Consider the following 16,146-nt stretch of genomic DNA (forward strand, 5'->3'; position numbering starts at 1 on the left):
AGAACCGCTGACTTGTACGACAGGTTGAATGTGAGCGAGGCCAGACCCTGGAGGTAGCTGAGCAGAACGTCCCGCTCCTCGGCGTTCAGGAGCAAGGCACAGGGCTGATAGTGGCCCGCAGCTTGGAGTCCTCCCGAAACAGCGACGCGAGGTAACACTCCAGCAGGCCGTGGTTTAGGGCCAGACGAAGCCATGCTCGGCATCGACCCACGTCAGTGCCCACGAAGCTGATCTTCTCTAGCTCTGTGATGACGTCACTGGGGATTTAACGGAGAGTGTGATGCCACTTAATACTGAATTAACTAGAAATCTTGATACATTAAGTTAGTATATTAGAGATTTGATTAACAGGTGTAAATATGTACCACTGGTCCCAACCTACCGGTGGGTGACGGACTTGAGGAGGCTCCAGAAAAACGGCTGAGGTAGGGCTCCCCGGTCCCCCTTCCTAGATCGACCCCCAGCCTCTGAGCGGATGTACTTGCTCTTGATACCATGGATAAAGATGGCCTCCAGGGCACAACAGAGCAGGTTAGCATCACCATCCTCGCTGGTTACCACTGCGTCTGACGTCACGTATCGTTTCTGCAGGGCCTTGAGCGACTGCGCCAACTTCTCTTTGATCTACATGACAATGCACAGGAGAGGGAAATACCATCAGCGTCCTCATTTTTCTGAAGAGCTGTCAGTGAAGGTGTGGTTCTGAGGAGAAGCAGGCTGGCAAACTAACAAGGACTTCTGTTCACCGACACACAGAAGAGGCACATTTTTATTTTCATGTGCGGTTTAAAAAAAAAAAACAGCCAGCACATTTTCTGCATTCCACTCTACAGTGTGATGAGGAATAAACAGAGCGAGGTCAGGAGCCATGCTCTTATGAAACATAGTCTGTTGATTACCTATTGTCACATGACACCTACTGTCATATGACATGGAAGAGCAGAGAACGTACACATAAAACAAGCAAGTTTACGTTATGCAACAGCTTGCAGAATACAACCACTTAAAGGGGCGATGATCTGTGTGTTCTCGATACTTGACACTGAAGCACCCTTGTTTTACTGTGCTTGATTTACCAAAGATTTCTAGAGGGACAAATCTTTGTCTGCTTTCATAGCATCTTGACTCACAGACATTTACTCAGCATTGCATTGTATGTGTGTATACTAATGAATCATATTACAGGGTTATGCACACAATACACTCTGCTAACTGAGTAAGTTTGCACTCATTCATGCTTTGTCCTCCTTTCTCATTGATTTGCAGAAACGCCTTTCACTCGATTGCTGCTCTTTTAAAACCATTAGATTGTCTGTTAAGCCTGCTCTAAAACCACTGTAATAAGATACACAAACAAGTGAATGGGTCACCAAGTTCAGTGCTGAAAGTGGTGCAACGTTGAACACAGTTACAAAAGTATAGTTACAAATATATTACTTAAATGTCACAGCCTGTCTATGTTGAGCCAGTGAAGTCCATGTCTGACACCTTCACTGGAGGTAAAGGAGTAGCAGTAAAAGAGAGAATAACCAGGCAGAGGAGAGTCTACAAAGTAACAAGATAGGGGACAGCTTGTAGTTTTACCTGTTTGACATCTTTAGCCTCAGGTGGCGTATCAGGCATCTGTGTGGCTAGCATGGCACCTCCTGGGGAAGGTTTACTCCCACATGGCACACTGAAACACAAAACAAAAACTATTTATCTGACATATGCCAAATGTAACAGGCCTTACTAAACCATAAGCCTTTAAGACTTATCTCTGCTGAGCTCCGCTTCCGTGTTAAAATGACATGTGATGATAAGGAAATGTTTTTTTTTCTTCCTCACCTCATGGTAGCAGCATATTTCCCACTGAACTATCATTACATTTTCCATCACAAGACCGTGCTTCTGTGACATATCTGCAGTTTCACGGTTTCAGTGTGTAACCGCTTGTAAGTGAGTCATGTGAGGCGCTGATTCTAAAGAGGGTGTCTGCAGGGAAGTGGCTACAAATGCATCCAGAACTAACTTCCCTATTAACAACAGTCCTGTGAGAATAAAACAGGATCCAAAATGGCCTGAGATCCACGTCCACTGACACAATCACAGCCAGATAAGATACTGTGGCTCTTCATCTACATTAAGCCATCTGAATTTGAAGAGAAAGCTCTGTCTACACTGACATGAAAACAGCTAAATTTCTTTTTCTTTGCCCTGTTTTCACTCTGCAAACAACCTAACTGCATCACATCCAACATCTGGTGAGAAGTGGAACAGACAGCCCGGCTGACTAGATCATTCTTTCATGGTCTGGACGTCGTCTGAAATAAACAAGGCAAAAATAATTACAGGGTCATGACAATATCATCAGCTATGTGGCCGTATGAAACGCGTGATTAGAGAAGTAGTCAGAGGTGACAGAAAGTTCTCATCTTTGGTGCCACACAACCTCCGCCTAGGCTGCACACACAGCCAGCTGCAGCCTCCGTTCAAGCTCCTCCTGCTCTCTGCGGTCATCCACACAGTGTTTTAATGCAGCCGAATTCACAATACAGTAGTTCTCATTTACATATTTTTCTGTTTTTTGTCGTCAGACTACTGAGCGAGTATGAAAGTGTGATTTTAATAGCGGCCCACAAGCGCTGCATGGTAACAGGCAGCCATTCCGAAGCTGCGGAGCTGCGGTGATTAGTTAGTTATTAACAGTTATTAACAACAGCTTTGCTGTGTATGCGGTTACATTGGCATTTAAACTGAACGACAAAGTTAGAGGTAAAGAGTATGTCTGCCACATACTCCCTGGTGCCTTCAGTGCCAAGCTACTGACAAAAATAGCTTTACTTAGCAAACAGTAGACAGGCAACAAGGGTTAAGTATTAGCCGTTAAGTAGCATTACAACCAGTCTGTTTACATATAGTGTCAGATTCGAGTAGAAACACCCAAATGCCACTCTACACTCCTTTCTAATCTCTGAGTAACAGTCCTGCGTTAACTGGCACCAAGTTGCCACTTGCAATACTAGCATCGGATCAGGGCGTGTGAGGTGAACTCAACCGCGACAGGGAATATCGAAACATTATCAGTATTTTGACATAGAAAACGAAAGCAAGCTGTGTGCACTACGACATATATTGCAGCTAACCACGACCCTGTCAATCACACCAATTTATGGTGTTAGCAGCGATAACGTTATACTACACAGCTAGCCTTCTTACCGAAACAGGTCGGCTAACTTGGCATTAAGGTCCAAAAAGAGCCGCGTATCCTCCATACATTACTATAAACTCAGCGAGCGGGTCTGTCCGTGCTGTCGCTCCCCATCGTTTCAGTTAAAACGTCCGAAAAATCCACAAAAATGAACGTTAACTACGATTTGTTTTCTCTCGAGGGTTGAAGCGACTATCCTGCTGAACACAAATGCATCATGGGAACGTGATAAGACACGTGATGCCTTCATGTTTAGTTAAAAATATGGTAAAAGTGTCAACGACATTTTACGGACATTAAACTAGTTGAATACTGACTTCTTTGTGACTTTTATTTCTCCCCCATCATCGCACAAATATAGATAAGAACATTACTCGGTGTTTTTTTGTTATACTAGTTGTTTCAAAATAGACTCAAACGCGGACTCAATTATGGAAACGTTATTCAAATCATTGGGTAAAAGAAGGAAACACTCACTATAAAAAATATGCCATCACATGTAAACGTAAAAGAGTTGAAAAATACCAACGAAATGTGCTTACACAGACAATAAAAAGAACAATAATATGGGGATATTCATGTAAAGTCCAAGTACCTCAACATTGCACTTAAGTACAGTACTTGGATGAAAGTACTTTCCACCGCTGCATAGGCCTAATATGTTCCACATAATTAATTATATAAAGCACTAAAAGTTACATGACAGTGCCTGTACTAACACCGCAGAAACAGCAGTAAAAGTCACTTTGGAAGTGATAGTTTACGAGAAACCCCTGAAGGCAGCACGGTTTTGAGGCGTGCTTATGTTGTTGTTTCATTTGCTGACATGCCAGGACTTCATGTTCCCTGTCCTGTCTGAAACAGTTCCTGTGGAACAACACAGATCTAAAAAGGGTGTGTAAACTGTGCAGTACCTCCACTCCATTACCCCCACCCTTCTACATTATTCTGGAGAGGCGAGAGGAGTGACCAAGAGTTTGTTTACTTGTTTTTGTGTTTGTTTCCAAAAATAAGTTGCACAACGATGGCATCAAGTAGTAAACAGTATATCAAAGCATACATTTGAAAATATTCATTATTATTATTATCATAAAAGGTTAATAGTTTGTTCCCGATGCAAAATGATGCGTTTCCAGAAATGATGAAGGAAGTATTCAGATCCTTTACTTTTCCTTTAGTAAAACAGGGTTTGTTGATGTTTGGTAGTTTAACTTAAGACAACACATCATATTTTAAGCTCATCATATGTTTTCTATGGAGACTCTTAATCTGTAGAGCAACTCCAGAGTAAAAACTTCAGTATTTATCTCTGAATGGATTAGATGTATAGAGCGGCATAAAATGTACAGTACGAGTACCTCAAAATTGGACTTGGGTACAATAATTGAGTAAATGTACTTCCTACCACTGATTTCTAGTACAGCTGCAGACTGGAAATACACTGATTTGTAGAAATATTGAGTAATCAATACTGCCCTGGTTCAACAGGTGGCGCCACAGTCCATTTATGGAATATACAGTGTCTGTGCTTCCTGTAATAATTGTATGGTTGTTATTGAACATCAGAGGTGGAAAATAAGTAAGTACATTTATTTAAGCCCTGTATTTAAGTACAAATGATGGCACGTTATTATAGATTAAACTACCTAACCATATGAAAAATCAGAGATGACATGATTACTTGATTAATCGATTGGTCAATCAACAGGAAATTAAAACTACTTTGATGAGCGATTAATTGCTTTATGACATTTTTCATTAGAAAATGAAAAACATTTCATGTCTCCAGCATCTTAAAAGTGAGGATTTGCTGCTTTTCCCCTCACTAAAGTGAATAATGTTGAGGTTAGAAGCATCTTGACTGTGAATCAATCAATCAGTTGATTGACTGAGAAGGTAATGAGTGGATTAATCTATGATGAAAACAATAATTCCTTGATGCTCAGATAATTGTTTAAACTAAGCTGCATTAGGATACATGAGTAATGATCTAATCTCAGTTACAGCTGTTTTTCTGCATCAAATACTTTATCTTTATTACAAGTACTCTAACTTGTAATGGAGTATCTTTACAATGTTTTAATAAGTTTTAATAAATAAATACATAAATGAAAAGTACAAAACCTTTAAAAAAAAATCTGCATCCCTTTTGCTCATGTAACAAAAATACATTGTTTTTATTGGATATAAAATATAAAATAAATATTTAATGAAAAATATATCTTCCAATTATTGTCAGTGGATATAAAAAAATAAATAAGCACATCGATCAACTTAGAAACAATAACATATACCAATCAACTAATAAATAGACAAACAACTCAATTCATAAATAAATGAATCAATAGGTAAATAAAACACACAAGTAAATAGATTAGCACGTTTTTCATTTCTTTGTTAATCTAATTTTTAACCATGTAAAAAAAATCTCTTTTAGTGAACAAGGCAGTACATAACTAAACAATAAATAAATAAATAGCTCAATCACTTAGCAAATGAATGAGGAGATTCTTGGTCTGACAGGTTAGTTGGTGGTGAGCAGAGATGAAACCAGCTGGTGAGCTCTCATTAGATGGGTTTTGATTTTCTTCCTGATCAGCTCCCAGGATTCAGCACTGTGGCCCTACACACACACACACACACACACACACACACACACACACACACACACAATATTATCATTAGAAACATCAGTAGATAGATAGATAGATAGATAGATAGATAGATAGATAGATAGACTTACCATTCGTTCTAGGACGTGGCCTGACAGTCTCTTGAAATACATGTGCAGCTTCTTGTTCTTCTTCTTGTGGCTGTGGCTCCCAGTCTAAATGAATCAAAGATCAAAAATCATGTTTAAAAAAACACAACTGACTCTTTCAGTCAACAGGATGTGGAGGAAGAGAAATCAGTCAGAGAGTGCCGATGCATTCAGTTTGAAATGTAAGGGAACAAGTGAGGCTGTTAATCCACCCTGACACTTACACAGGAGTGAAGGCCGTCAGCCTGCTGGGTCACAATGTTGACAAAGTCCTTCACTGTGCTCTCCTCCCATGATGCAGCGCTGTGATCCTCCTCAAACAGGACGGCCATCTCCTCCAGAACCTGCACTGTGAAACCAAGTTTATCCTCAGCCTGGAGGAGGAAGAAGAAGAAGAGTAATCAGATTACTACAGGGACACATTTCTGACAGTGTTTGACAGCTGAAGTTGAGCTGATGACTCACTGATGCTTTGGACGCCTGGCTGTACAGATCATTAGGGAAGGCCACAGTGTCCTCCACTTCAGCATCCTCAGTGCTGTTAGTGGAATTATTCACCTGCATCACACACACACACACACACACATCATGTGTTGAAGTAAACACACAGTGAACTCACTCAGTGAAGATAATTCAGTGACTTTAAACAACACGTGAACAAGTGAACTCACCATGGTATCTAGTAGATCCAAAGAGTTTTCACTGTACTGTCTGAATTTATGATCCATCCACCTGCAGCTCAGTGAGGAGCCTGCACTGTACAGAGCCAGAAACAGGCAAACAAACAAAATCCGGTTCAGCATTTTTTCTTTTTGAAAAAGGTAGAAGTCTCCTCTGTATAGAGCAGGTTGAGATGTGTCCTGGTGTTGTGTTGGAGCAGACCTGCAGGGCCTCATTTATAACAGGACGCACCTATTTCATTTTCCTGACTTAACACCTGTGGAAAACACTGGAGCTGAACTGTGGCTTTCAACACGGCTTAAAGTTTAAAAGTCAGAATCAACCTCAAAAGACACAGCGTCACACATTTGAATCAGTGTCCTGGTGAAAGATTTGATCCCACAATTAAAGAATAAACAAATATCACAGAAAAAGAAAAGAAAAAAATCACGCCCCGTAGACCTACGTATTAAAATGCTCATAATAAAACCATATCAGGCTTTTAATAGAAAAAAAAAACATTTAAAAATTCCATAAACTCAATCACAGCTCACTATTTATAATATTACAATAGTTTAATGTTCAATATTATAAATAACTGAATTAACTGGTCCCCAGACTTTGTGACTCTTCATCATATGTTTTGACTTTAGTGTGATTCAGTTAGCTTATATTCAGGTAGTTTTACTCTCAAAACAACTTAGAACTAATTTAGCAAACAGTTAACTTCAGTTAACTCCCATTTTTAAAACAAGATTTTGACTTTTGTTAGTTTACAGAGCTGCTTCGTGTTTTGAAGATTCCAGTCGATGTTTTTGTTGCAGTCATCACCTCTCTGTCAGTCTGCTCTCTGTCCAATACGACCGTAAATGTCGTTTGAAAAATAAAGATCATTCTCTCAGAGTTTGAGTTGCATCATTAATTCTGTGTGGATCCATGATAATCATTGATTGTTAAAGCTGCAGGTGTGACTGTGATCATCAGGCGCCGTAAAGGGAAGTTCCTCTGCTGAGAAAATGAAAGTGGCTCCGTGACTGTGACGCTCGTTTACATCAACTGGTCAGTGACATTTCAACTTGTTTTCACTGGAACTTGGAGCATGAACCGTGAGAACCAGAGAGCCTGTAGAGAGGGGGTTCTCCTTCACCTGTTCACAACATTTTCAGTCTGATATCGATCAATATGAAAATCACGTGTGTCCATCTTTGTTTGATCAAAAGTCCACAGGGACAAGAGACATGGATCAGATTAATATCAGAGTTTAAATTATTCTCTTCTAATATGACAGGTTTAGGTCAGTGGTCCCCAAACTTTGTGACTCTTCATCATATGTTTCGACTTTAGTCTGAGCCTGAGTTGTAACCAGAGGGAGATTTTCTTTCCCTTTTCTGATTGTTTCCTTTGAAGGTTTCTGAGAAAAATACAAAAGATACATGTTATTACTGTATAGCAGCATTTCTGAATCAGAAATGTGTGACATTATAAAGGAGAATAATGATCAACAATCATATCCATTGTTAGAAAATAATATTTGTTTGATTTCCTACAGATTCACTTTGTCTTTAAAGGGACAGAAAACATTCCCTGGAATAAACAGGAAAAATACCAAATAGTCAAATTCTCCTCCCTGGATGAGATTTTAAAAACATACACAAACTCTGTCTCTGTCTTTGCTCTGACTCTGGTATAAAAATGTCTTCAGCAGTTTCAGATGAAGACCTGACTCTTTAAACTGAGAAATGTAAACACAGAGCAGACCTATCTGTGTGAACAGTTGATTTAACTGAATATAAGCTTTGACTTATATTCAGGTAGTTTTACTCTCAAAACAACTTAGAACTAATTTAGCAAACAGTTAACTTCAGTTAACTCCCATTTTTAAAAGAAGATTTTGTAAGTTTTGCTGAGGTAAACAGCGCCCTCTGCAGCCACAAGTGGTAATTACAGGACGCTGGGGCATTAAATTCTGTTGGGCTCAGAGAGTGAGCAGTCACAGGTACTGGAAGCACAGGACCCCTACAGCAGGGGCGTTGCTTGGCATAAAGCCTGAGCTCTACTGGGCCTGTGCCCCCCCAAAATCTCTCCCATCTGGATTATCAGATTGTTTGATTGGTGATGTCATTTCACTGCGATATCACCAGGGAAACGGGTGATGAACCAATTACAGAGCGGAGAAGTGCTGACGTCACGCGTGATGTCACCAGTTCTCACAAACCGAGATGGTATCTAGAGCCTCTTCACTGCGTTTACTTCGTACACTCTCCTTCACCGGAGGAGACTCGGGGTGACTGGTGGTCAGACGCCAGGGTCCCGGCTGCAGGCCACGGCAGCCCTGGACCTGAGTCGGATGCATCCATCCATGCATCAGACCATGACGTATACATCCGTGTAATGTATTTCCCGTGGTCTCGACTCGGCCTCTGCGCATCTGATCTTCAGATGCGATCTGAGCACCAGACCTAGAGGCGCAGGTGCCTAGAGTCCCTGTGGTGAGGAAGTGGACCCGCGGACTGACTGTCTGACAGTCGGTCCGTTGAAGGGGGGGGGGGGTCTCCCCTCTCTCCCTCCCTCCCTCCCTCCCTCCACACACAAACACCAACATAACAGATTTTTGCTGTTTTTACAAAAACAGTAGCAACTGTAAATTTCAGCAACACCGAGATACCGTTCATTTTACACTAACATAATGGCAGCCATCTGTAGTTTGTAGTAACGTCCGAATGCCAGTAGATGGCAGTAGCATACTGTATAGCTGTAAATATTTATTGATAATCAATTCTCATTTATTTTTTTCTGTTATTTCTATATGTTAATGTTACTGTTTGTCAGTAAAATACAGTTGAATTTACAGCCTATGTGTGGAAGAAATAGTTACAGAATGTTGTTTTGAGGCAGCAGAGGAACTTGCATGTGCATACTGTGTGATGAGTTTTGAAGAAGTGAACTCAGTATTGAGAAATGCATGTTAGCAACTGTAAAAATAGATTTAAAAAAATAAGTTTAAAAAATACATAAAATACTGCATGCTTTTTTGAAATACATGTGCAGCTTCTTGTTCTTCTTCTTGTGGCTGTGGCTCCCAGTCTAAATGAATCAAAGATCAAAAATCATGTTTAAAAAAACACAACTGACTCTTTCAGTCAACAGGATGTGGAGGAAGAGAAATCAGTCAGAGAGTGCTGATGCATTCAGTTTGAAATGTAAGGGAACAAGTGAGGCTGTTAATCCACCCTGACACTTACACAGGAGTGAAGGCCGTCAGCCTGCTGGGTCACAATGTTGACAAAGTCCTTCACTGTGCTCTCCTCCCATGATGCAGCGCTGTGATCCTCCTCAAACAGGACGGCCATCTCCTCCAGAACCTGCACTGTGAAACCAAGTTTATCCTCAGCCTGGAGGAAGAAGAAGAAGAAGAGTAATCAGATTACTACAGGGACACATTTCTGACAGTGTTTGACAGCTGAAGTTGAGCTGATGACTCACTGATGCTTTGGACGCCTGGCTGTACAGATCATTAGGGAAGGCCACAGTGTCCTCCACTTCAGCATCCTCAGTGCTGTTAGTGGAATTATTCACCTGCATCACACACACACACACACACACATCATGTGTTGAAGTAAACACACAGTGAACTCACTCAGTGAAGATAATTCAGTGACTTTAAACAACACGTGAACAAGTGAACTCACCATGGTATCTAGTAGATCCAAAGAGTTTTCACTGTACTGTCTGAATTTATGATCCATCCACCTGCAGCTCAGTGAGGAGCCTGCACTGTACAGAGCCAGAAACAGGCAAACAAACAAAATCCTGTTCAGCATTTTTTCTTTTTGAAAAAGGTAGAAGTCTCCTCTGTATAGAGCAGGTTGAGATGTGTCCTGGTGTTGTGTTGGAGCAGACCTGCAGCTCCTCATTTATAACAGGACGCACCTATTTCATTTTCCTGACTTAACACCTGTGGAAAACACTGGAGCTGAACTGTGGCTTTCAACACGGCTTAAAGTTTAAAAGTCAGAATCAACCTCAAAAGACACAGTGTCACACATTTGAATCAGTGTCCTGGTGAAAGATTTGATCCCACAATTAAAGAATAAACAAATATCACAGAAAAAGAAAAGAAAAAAAATCACAGCTCACTATTTATAATATTACAATAGTTTAATGTTCAATATTATAAATAACTGAATTAACTGGTCCCCAGACTTTGTGACTCTTCATCATATGTTTTGACTTTAGTGTGATTCAGTTAGCTTATATTCAGGTAGTTTTACTCTCAAAACAACTTAGAACTAATTTAGCAAACAGTTAACTTCAGTTAACTCCCATTTTTAAAACAAGATTTTGACTTTTGTTAGTTTACAGAGCTGCTTCGTGTTTTGAAGATTCCAGTCGATGTTTTTGTTGCAGTCATCACCTCTCTGTCAGTCTGCTCTCTGTCCAATACGACCGTAAATGTCGTTTGAAAAATAAAGATCATTCTCTCAGAGTTTGAGTTGCATCATTAATTCTGTGTGGATCCATGATAATCATTGATTGTTAAAGCTGCAGGTGTGACTGTGATCATCAGGCGCCGTAAAGGGAAGTTCCTCTGCTGAGAAAATGAAAGTGGCTCTGTGACTGTGACGCTCGTTCACATCAACTGGTCAGTGACATTTCAACTTGTTTTCACTGGAACTTGGAGCATGAACCGTGAGAACCAGAGAGCCTGTAGAGAGGGGGTTCTCCTTCACCTGTTCACAACATTTTCAGTCTGATATCGATCAATATGAAAATCACGTGTGTCCATCTTTGTTTGATCAAAAGTCCACAGGGACAAGAGACTTGGATCAGATTAATATTAGAGTTTAAATTATTCTCTTCTAATATGACAGGTTTAGGTCAGTGGTCCCCAAACTTTGTGACTCTTCATCATATGTTTTGACTTTATTCTGAGCCTGAGTTGTAACCAGAGGGAGATTTTCTTTCCCTTTTCTGATTGTTTCCTTTGAAGGTTTCTGAGAAAAATACAAAAGATACATGTTATTACTGTATAGCAGCATTTCTGAATCAGAAATGTGTGACATTATAAAGGAGAATAATGATCAACAATCATATCCATTGTTAGAAAATAATATTTGTTTGATTTCCTACAGATTCACTTTGTCTTTAAAGGGACAGAAAACATTCCCTGGAATAAACAGGAAAAATACCAAATAGTCAAATTCTCCTCCCTGGATGAGATTTTAAAAACATACACAAACTCTGTCTCTGTCTTTGCTCTGACTCTGGTATAAAAATGTCTTCAGCAGTTTCAGATGAAGACCTGACTCTTTAAACTGAGAAATGTAAACACAGAGCAGACCTATCTGTGTGAACAGTTGATTTAACTGAATATAAGCTTTGACTTATATTCAGGTAGTTTTACTCTCAAAACAATTTAGAACTAATTTAGCAAACAGTTAACTTCAGTTAACTCCCATTTTTAAAAGAAGATTTTGTAAGTTTTGCTGAGGCAAACAGCGCCCTCTGCAGCCACAAGTGGTAATTACAGGACGCTGGGGCATTAAATTCTGTTGGGCTCAGAGAGTGAACAGTTACAGGTACTGGAAGCACAGGACCCCTACAGCAGGGGCGTTGCTTGGCATAAAGCCTGAGCTCTACTGGGCCTGTACCCCCCCCCCCCAAATCTCTCCCATCTGGATTATCAGATTGTTTGATTGGTGATGTCATTTCACTGCGATATCACCAGGGAAACGGGTGATGAACCAATTACAGAGCTGAGAAGTGCTGACGTCACGCGTGATGTCACCAGTTCTCACAAACCGAGATGGTATCTAGAGCCTCTTCACTGCGTTTACTTCGTACACTCTCCTTCACCGGAGGAGACTCGGGGTGACTGGTGGTCAGACGCCAGGGTCCCGGCTGCAGGCCACGGCAGCCCTGGACCTGAGTCGGATGCATCCATCCATGCATCAGACCATGACGTATACATCCATCTAATGTATTTCCCGTGGTCTCGACTCGGCCTCTGCGCATCTGATCTTCAGATGCGATCTGAGCACCAGACCTAGAGGCGCAGGTGCCTAGAGTCCCTGTGGTGAGGAAGTGGACCCGCGGACTGACTGTCTGACAGTCGGTCCGTTGAAGGGGGGGGGGGTCTCCCCTCTCTCCCTCCCTCCCTCCACACACAAACACCAACATAACAGATTTTTGCTGTTTTTACAAAAACAGTAGCAACTGTAAATTTCAGCAACACCGAGATACCGTTCATTTTACACTAACATAATGGCAGCCATCTGTAGTTTGTAGTAACGTCCGAATGCCAGTAGATGGCAGTAGCATACTGTATAGCTGTAAATATTTATTGATAATCAATTCTCATTTTTCTGTTATTTCTATATGTTAATGTTACTGTTTGTCAGTAAAATACAGTTGAATTTACAGCCTATGTGTGGAAGAAATAGTTACAGAATGTTGTTTTGAGGCAGCAGAGGAACTTGCATGTGCATACTGTGTGATGAGTTTTGAAGAAGTGAACTCAGTATTGAGAAATGCATGTTAGCAACTGTAAAAATAGATAAAAAAAAAAAAGTTTAAAAAATACATAAAATACTGCATGCTTTTTGTTGATGCAACAGGAATAAAAACAAAAAACATTTTTATATTTGCTGGTAGAAGAACAGATTTTATTGGTTATAGCATGAAAAAAAAATCAAATTTTCTCAGCACACATTAAAAAAAATAAATAAGCACATTGATCAACTTAAAAAATAAACATTCAACAGATCAACTGATAAATAGAAAAACAACTCAATAAAAAATATATTAATGAATAAATAAATACCTCAATAAATAAATAAATCTGTTTTAGTTAACTCCAAAAAATAAATACATGAGTAAACAAACAAGGCAGTACATAACTAAGCAATAAATAAATAAATAGCTCAATCACTTAGCAAATGAATGAGGAGATTCTTGGTCTGACAGGTGTTAGTTGGTGGTGAGCAGAGATGAAACCAGCTGGTGAGCTCTCATTAGATGGGTTTTGATTTTCTTCCTGATCAGCTCCCAGGATTCAGCACTGTGGCCCTACACACACACACACACACACACACACACACACACACACACACAATATTATCATTAGAAACATCAGTAGATAGATAGATAGATAGATAGATAGATAGATAGATAGATAGATAGATAGATAGACTTACCATTCGTTCTAGGACGTGGCCTGACAGTCTCTTGAAATACATGTGCAGCTTCTTGTTCTTCTTCTTGTGGCTGTGGCTCCCAGTCTAAATGAATCAAAGATCAAAAATCATGTTTAAAAAAACACAACTGACTCTTTCAGTCAACAGGATGTGGAGGAAGAGAAATCAGTCAGAGTGCTGATGCATTCAGTTTGAAATGTAAGGGAACAGGTGAGGCTGTTAATCCACCCTGGCACTTACACAGGAGTGAAGGCCGTCAGCCTGCTGGGTCACAATGTTGACAAAGTCCTTCACTGTGCTCTCCTCCCATGATGCAGCGCTGTGATCCTCCTCAAACAGGACGGCCATCTCCTCCAGAACCTGCACTGTGAAACCAAGTTTATCCTCAGCCTGGAGGAGGAAGAAGAAGAAGAGTAATCAGATTACTAAAGGGACACATTTCTGACAGTGTTTGACAGCTGAAGTTGAGCTGATGACTCACTGATGCTTTGGACGCCTGGCTGTACAGATCATTAGGGAAGGCCACAGTGTCCTCCACTTCAGCATCCTCAGTGCTGTTAGTGGAATTATTCACCTGCATCACACACACACACACACACACATCATGTGTTGAAGTAAACACACAGTGAACTCACTCAGTGAAGATAATTCAGTGACTTTAAACAACACGTGAACAAGTGAACTCACCATGGTATCTAGTAGATCCAAAGAGTTTTCACTGTACTGTCTGAATTTATGATCCATCCACCTGCAGCTCAGTGAGGAGCCTGCACTGTACAGAGCCAGAAACAGGCAAACAAACAAAATCCTGTTCAGCATTTTTTCTTTTTGAAAAAGGTAGAAGTCTCCTCTGTATAGAGCAGGTTGAGATGTGTCCTGGTGTTGTGTTGGAGCAGATCTGCAGGGCCTCATTTATAACAGGACGCACCTATTTCATTTTCCTGACTTAACACCTGTGGGAAACACTGGAGCTGAACTGTGGCTTTCAACACGGCTTAAAGTTTAAAAGTCAGAATCAACCTCAAAAGACACAGCGTCACACATTTGAATCAGTGTCCTGGTGAAAGATTTGATCCCACAATTAAAGAATAAACAAATATCACAGAAAAAGAAAAGAAAAAAATCACGCCCCGTAGACCTACGTATTAAAATGCTCATAATAAAACCATATCAGGCTTTTAATAGAAAAAAAAACATTTAAAAATTCCATAAACTCAATCACAGCTCACTATTTATAATATTACAATAGTTTAATGTTCAATATTATAAATAACTGAATTATTATCGGGTTTTTATTATTAGAGCGATTTTTCAGGTCAAATATAATATTGGGAAACTCTTTGAATGAATTCCCAGTCACCAATAATGATTTACAATGATTTTAACATTGATCGATTTATTTGACTTTTGTTAGTTTACAGAGCTGCTTCGTGTTTTGAAGATTCCAGTCGATGTTTTTGTTGAAGTCATCACCTCTCTGTCAGTCTGCTCTCTGTCCAATACGACCGTAAATGTCGTTTGAAAAATAAAGATCATTCTCTCAGAGTTTGAGTTGCATCATTAATTCTGTGTGGATCCATGATAATCATTGATTGTTAAAGCTGCAGGTGTGACTGTGATCATCAGGCGCCGTAAAGGGAAGTTCCTCTGCTGAGAAAATGAAAGTGGCTCCGTGACTGTGACGCTCGTTCACATCAACTGGTCAGTGACATTTCAACTTGTTTTCACTGGAACTTGGAGCATGAACCGTGAGAACCAGAGAGCCTGTAGAGAGGGGGTTCTCCTTCACCTGTTCACAACATTTTCAGTCTGATATCGATCAATATGAAAATCACGTGTGTCCATCTTTGTTTGATCAAAAGTCCACAGGGACAAGAGACATGGATCAGATTAATATCAGAGTTTAAATTATTCTCTTCTAATATGACAGGTTTAGGTCAGTGGTCCCCAAACTTTGTGACTCTTCATCATATGTTTTGACTTTATTCTGAGCCTGAGTTGTAACCAGAGGGAGATTTTCTTTCCCTTTTCTGATTGTTTCCTTTGAAGGTTTCTGAGAAAAATACAAAAGATACATGTTATTACTGTATAGCAGCATTTCTGAATCAGAAATGTGTGACATTATAAAGGAGAATAATGATCAACAATCATATCCATTGTTAGAAAATAATATTTGTTTGATTTCCTACAGATTCACTTTGTCTTTAAAGGGACAGAAAACATTCCCTGGAATAAACAGGAAAAATACCAAATAGTCAAATTCTCCTCCCTGGATGAGATTTTAAAAACATACACAAACTCTGTCTCTGTCTTTGCTCTGACTCTGGTATAAAAATGTC

The 16,146-nt window shown here is 40.0% G+C and overlaps 3 protein-coding genes across 3 annotated transcripts; all 3 read right to left on the reverse strand.

Moving 5' to 3' along the window:
• Positions 1 to 10: 10 nt before the first annotated feature.
• On the reverse strand, positions 11 to 3,403 carry LOC108886649 (pleckstrin homology domain-containing family M member 1). The gene is made up of 4 exons (XM_018681624.2): positions 3,199 to 3,403; positions 1,585 to 1,675; positions 383 to 624; positions 11 to 257 (listed from the first exon to the last, which is right to left on the reverse strand). Exons 1-4 carry the CDS (start codon positions 3,252 to 3,254, stop codon positions 86 to 88), a joined length of 561 nt encoding a protein of 186 aa, XP_018537140.1. The 5' UTR covers positions 3,255 to 3,403; the 3' UTR covers positions 11 to 85.
• Positions 3,404 to 8,808: 5,405 nt separating this feature from the next.
• LOC127139317 (uncharacterized) lies at positions 8,809 to 10,606 on the reverse strand. Its single transcript, XM_051067117.1, has 5 exons — positions 10,301 to 10,606; positions 10,095 to 10,187; positions 9,854 to 10,003; positions 9,632 to 9,695; positions 8,809 to 9,095 (listed from the first exon to the last, which is right to left on the reverse strand). Exons 1-5 carry the CDS (start codon positions 10,523 to 10,525, stop codon positions 8,809 to 8,811), a joined length of 819 nt encoding a protein of 272 aa, XP_050923074.1. The 5' UTR covers positions 10,526 to 10,606.
• Positions 10,607 to 12,395: 1,789 nt separating this feature from the next.
• LOC127139318 (uncharacterized) lies at positions 12,396 to 14,392 on the reverse strand. Its single transcript, XM_051067118.1, has 4 exons — positions 14,289 to 14,392; positions 14,048 to 14,197; positions 13,786 to 13,891; positions 12,396 to 12,682 (listed from the first exon to the last, which is right to left on the reverse strand). Exons 1-4 carry the CDS (start codon positions 14,385 to 14,387, stop codon positions 12,396 to 12,398), a joined length of 642 nt encoding a protein of 213 aa, XP_050923075.1. The 5' UTR covers positions 14,388 to 14,392.
• Between the last annotated feature and the right edge of the window lie 1,754 nt (positions 14,393 to 16,146).

Source organism: Lates calcarifer, unplaced genomic scaffold, assembly GCF_001640805.2.
Source record: "Lates calcarifer isolate ASB-BC8 unplaced genomic scaffold, TLL_Latcal_v3 _unitig_1144_quiver_1058, whole genome shotgun sequence".
Classification (NCBI taxonomy): domain Eukaryota; kingdom Metazoa; phylum Chordata; class Actinopteri; family Centropomidae; genus Lates; species Lates calcarifer.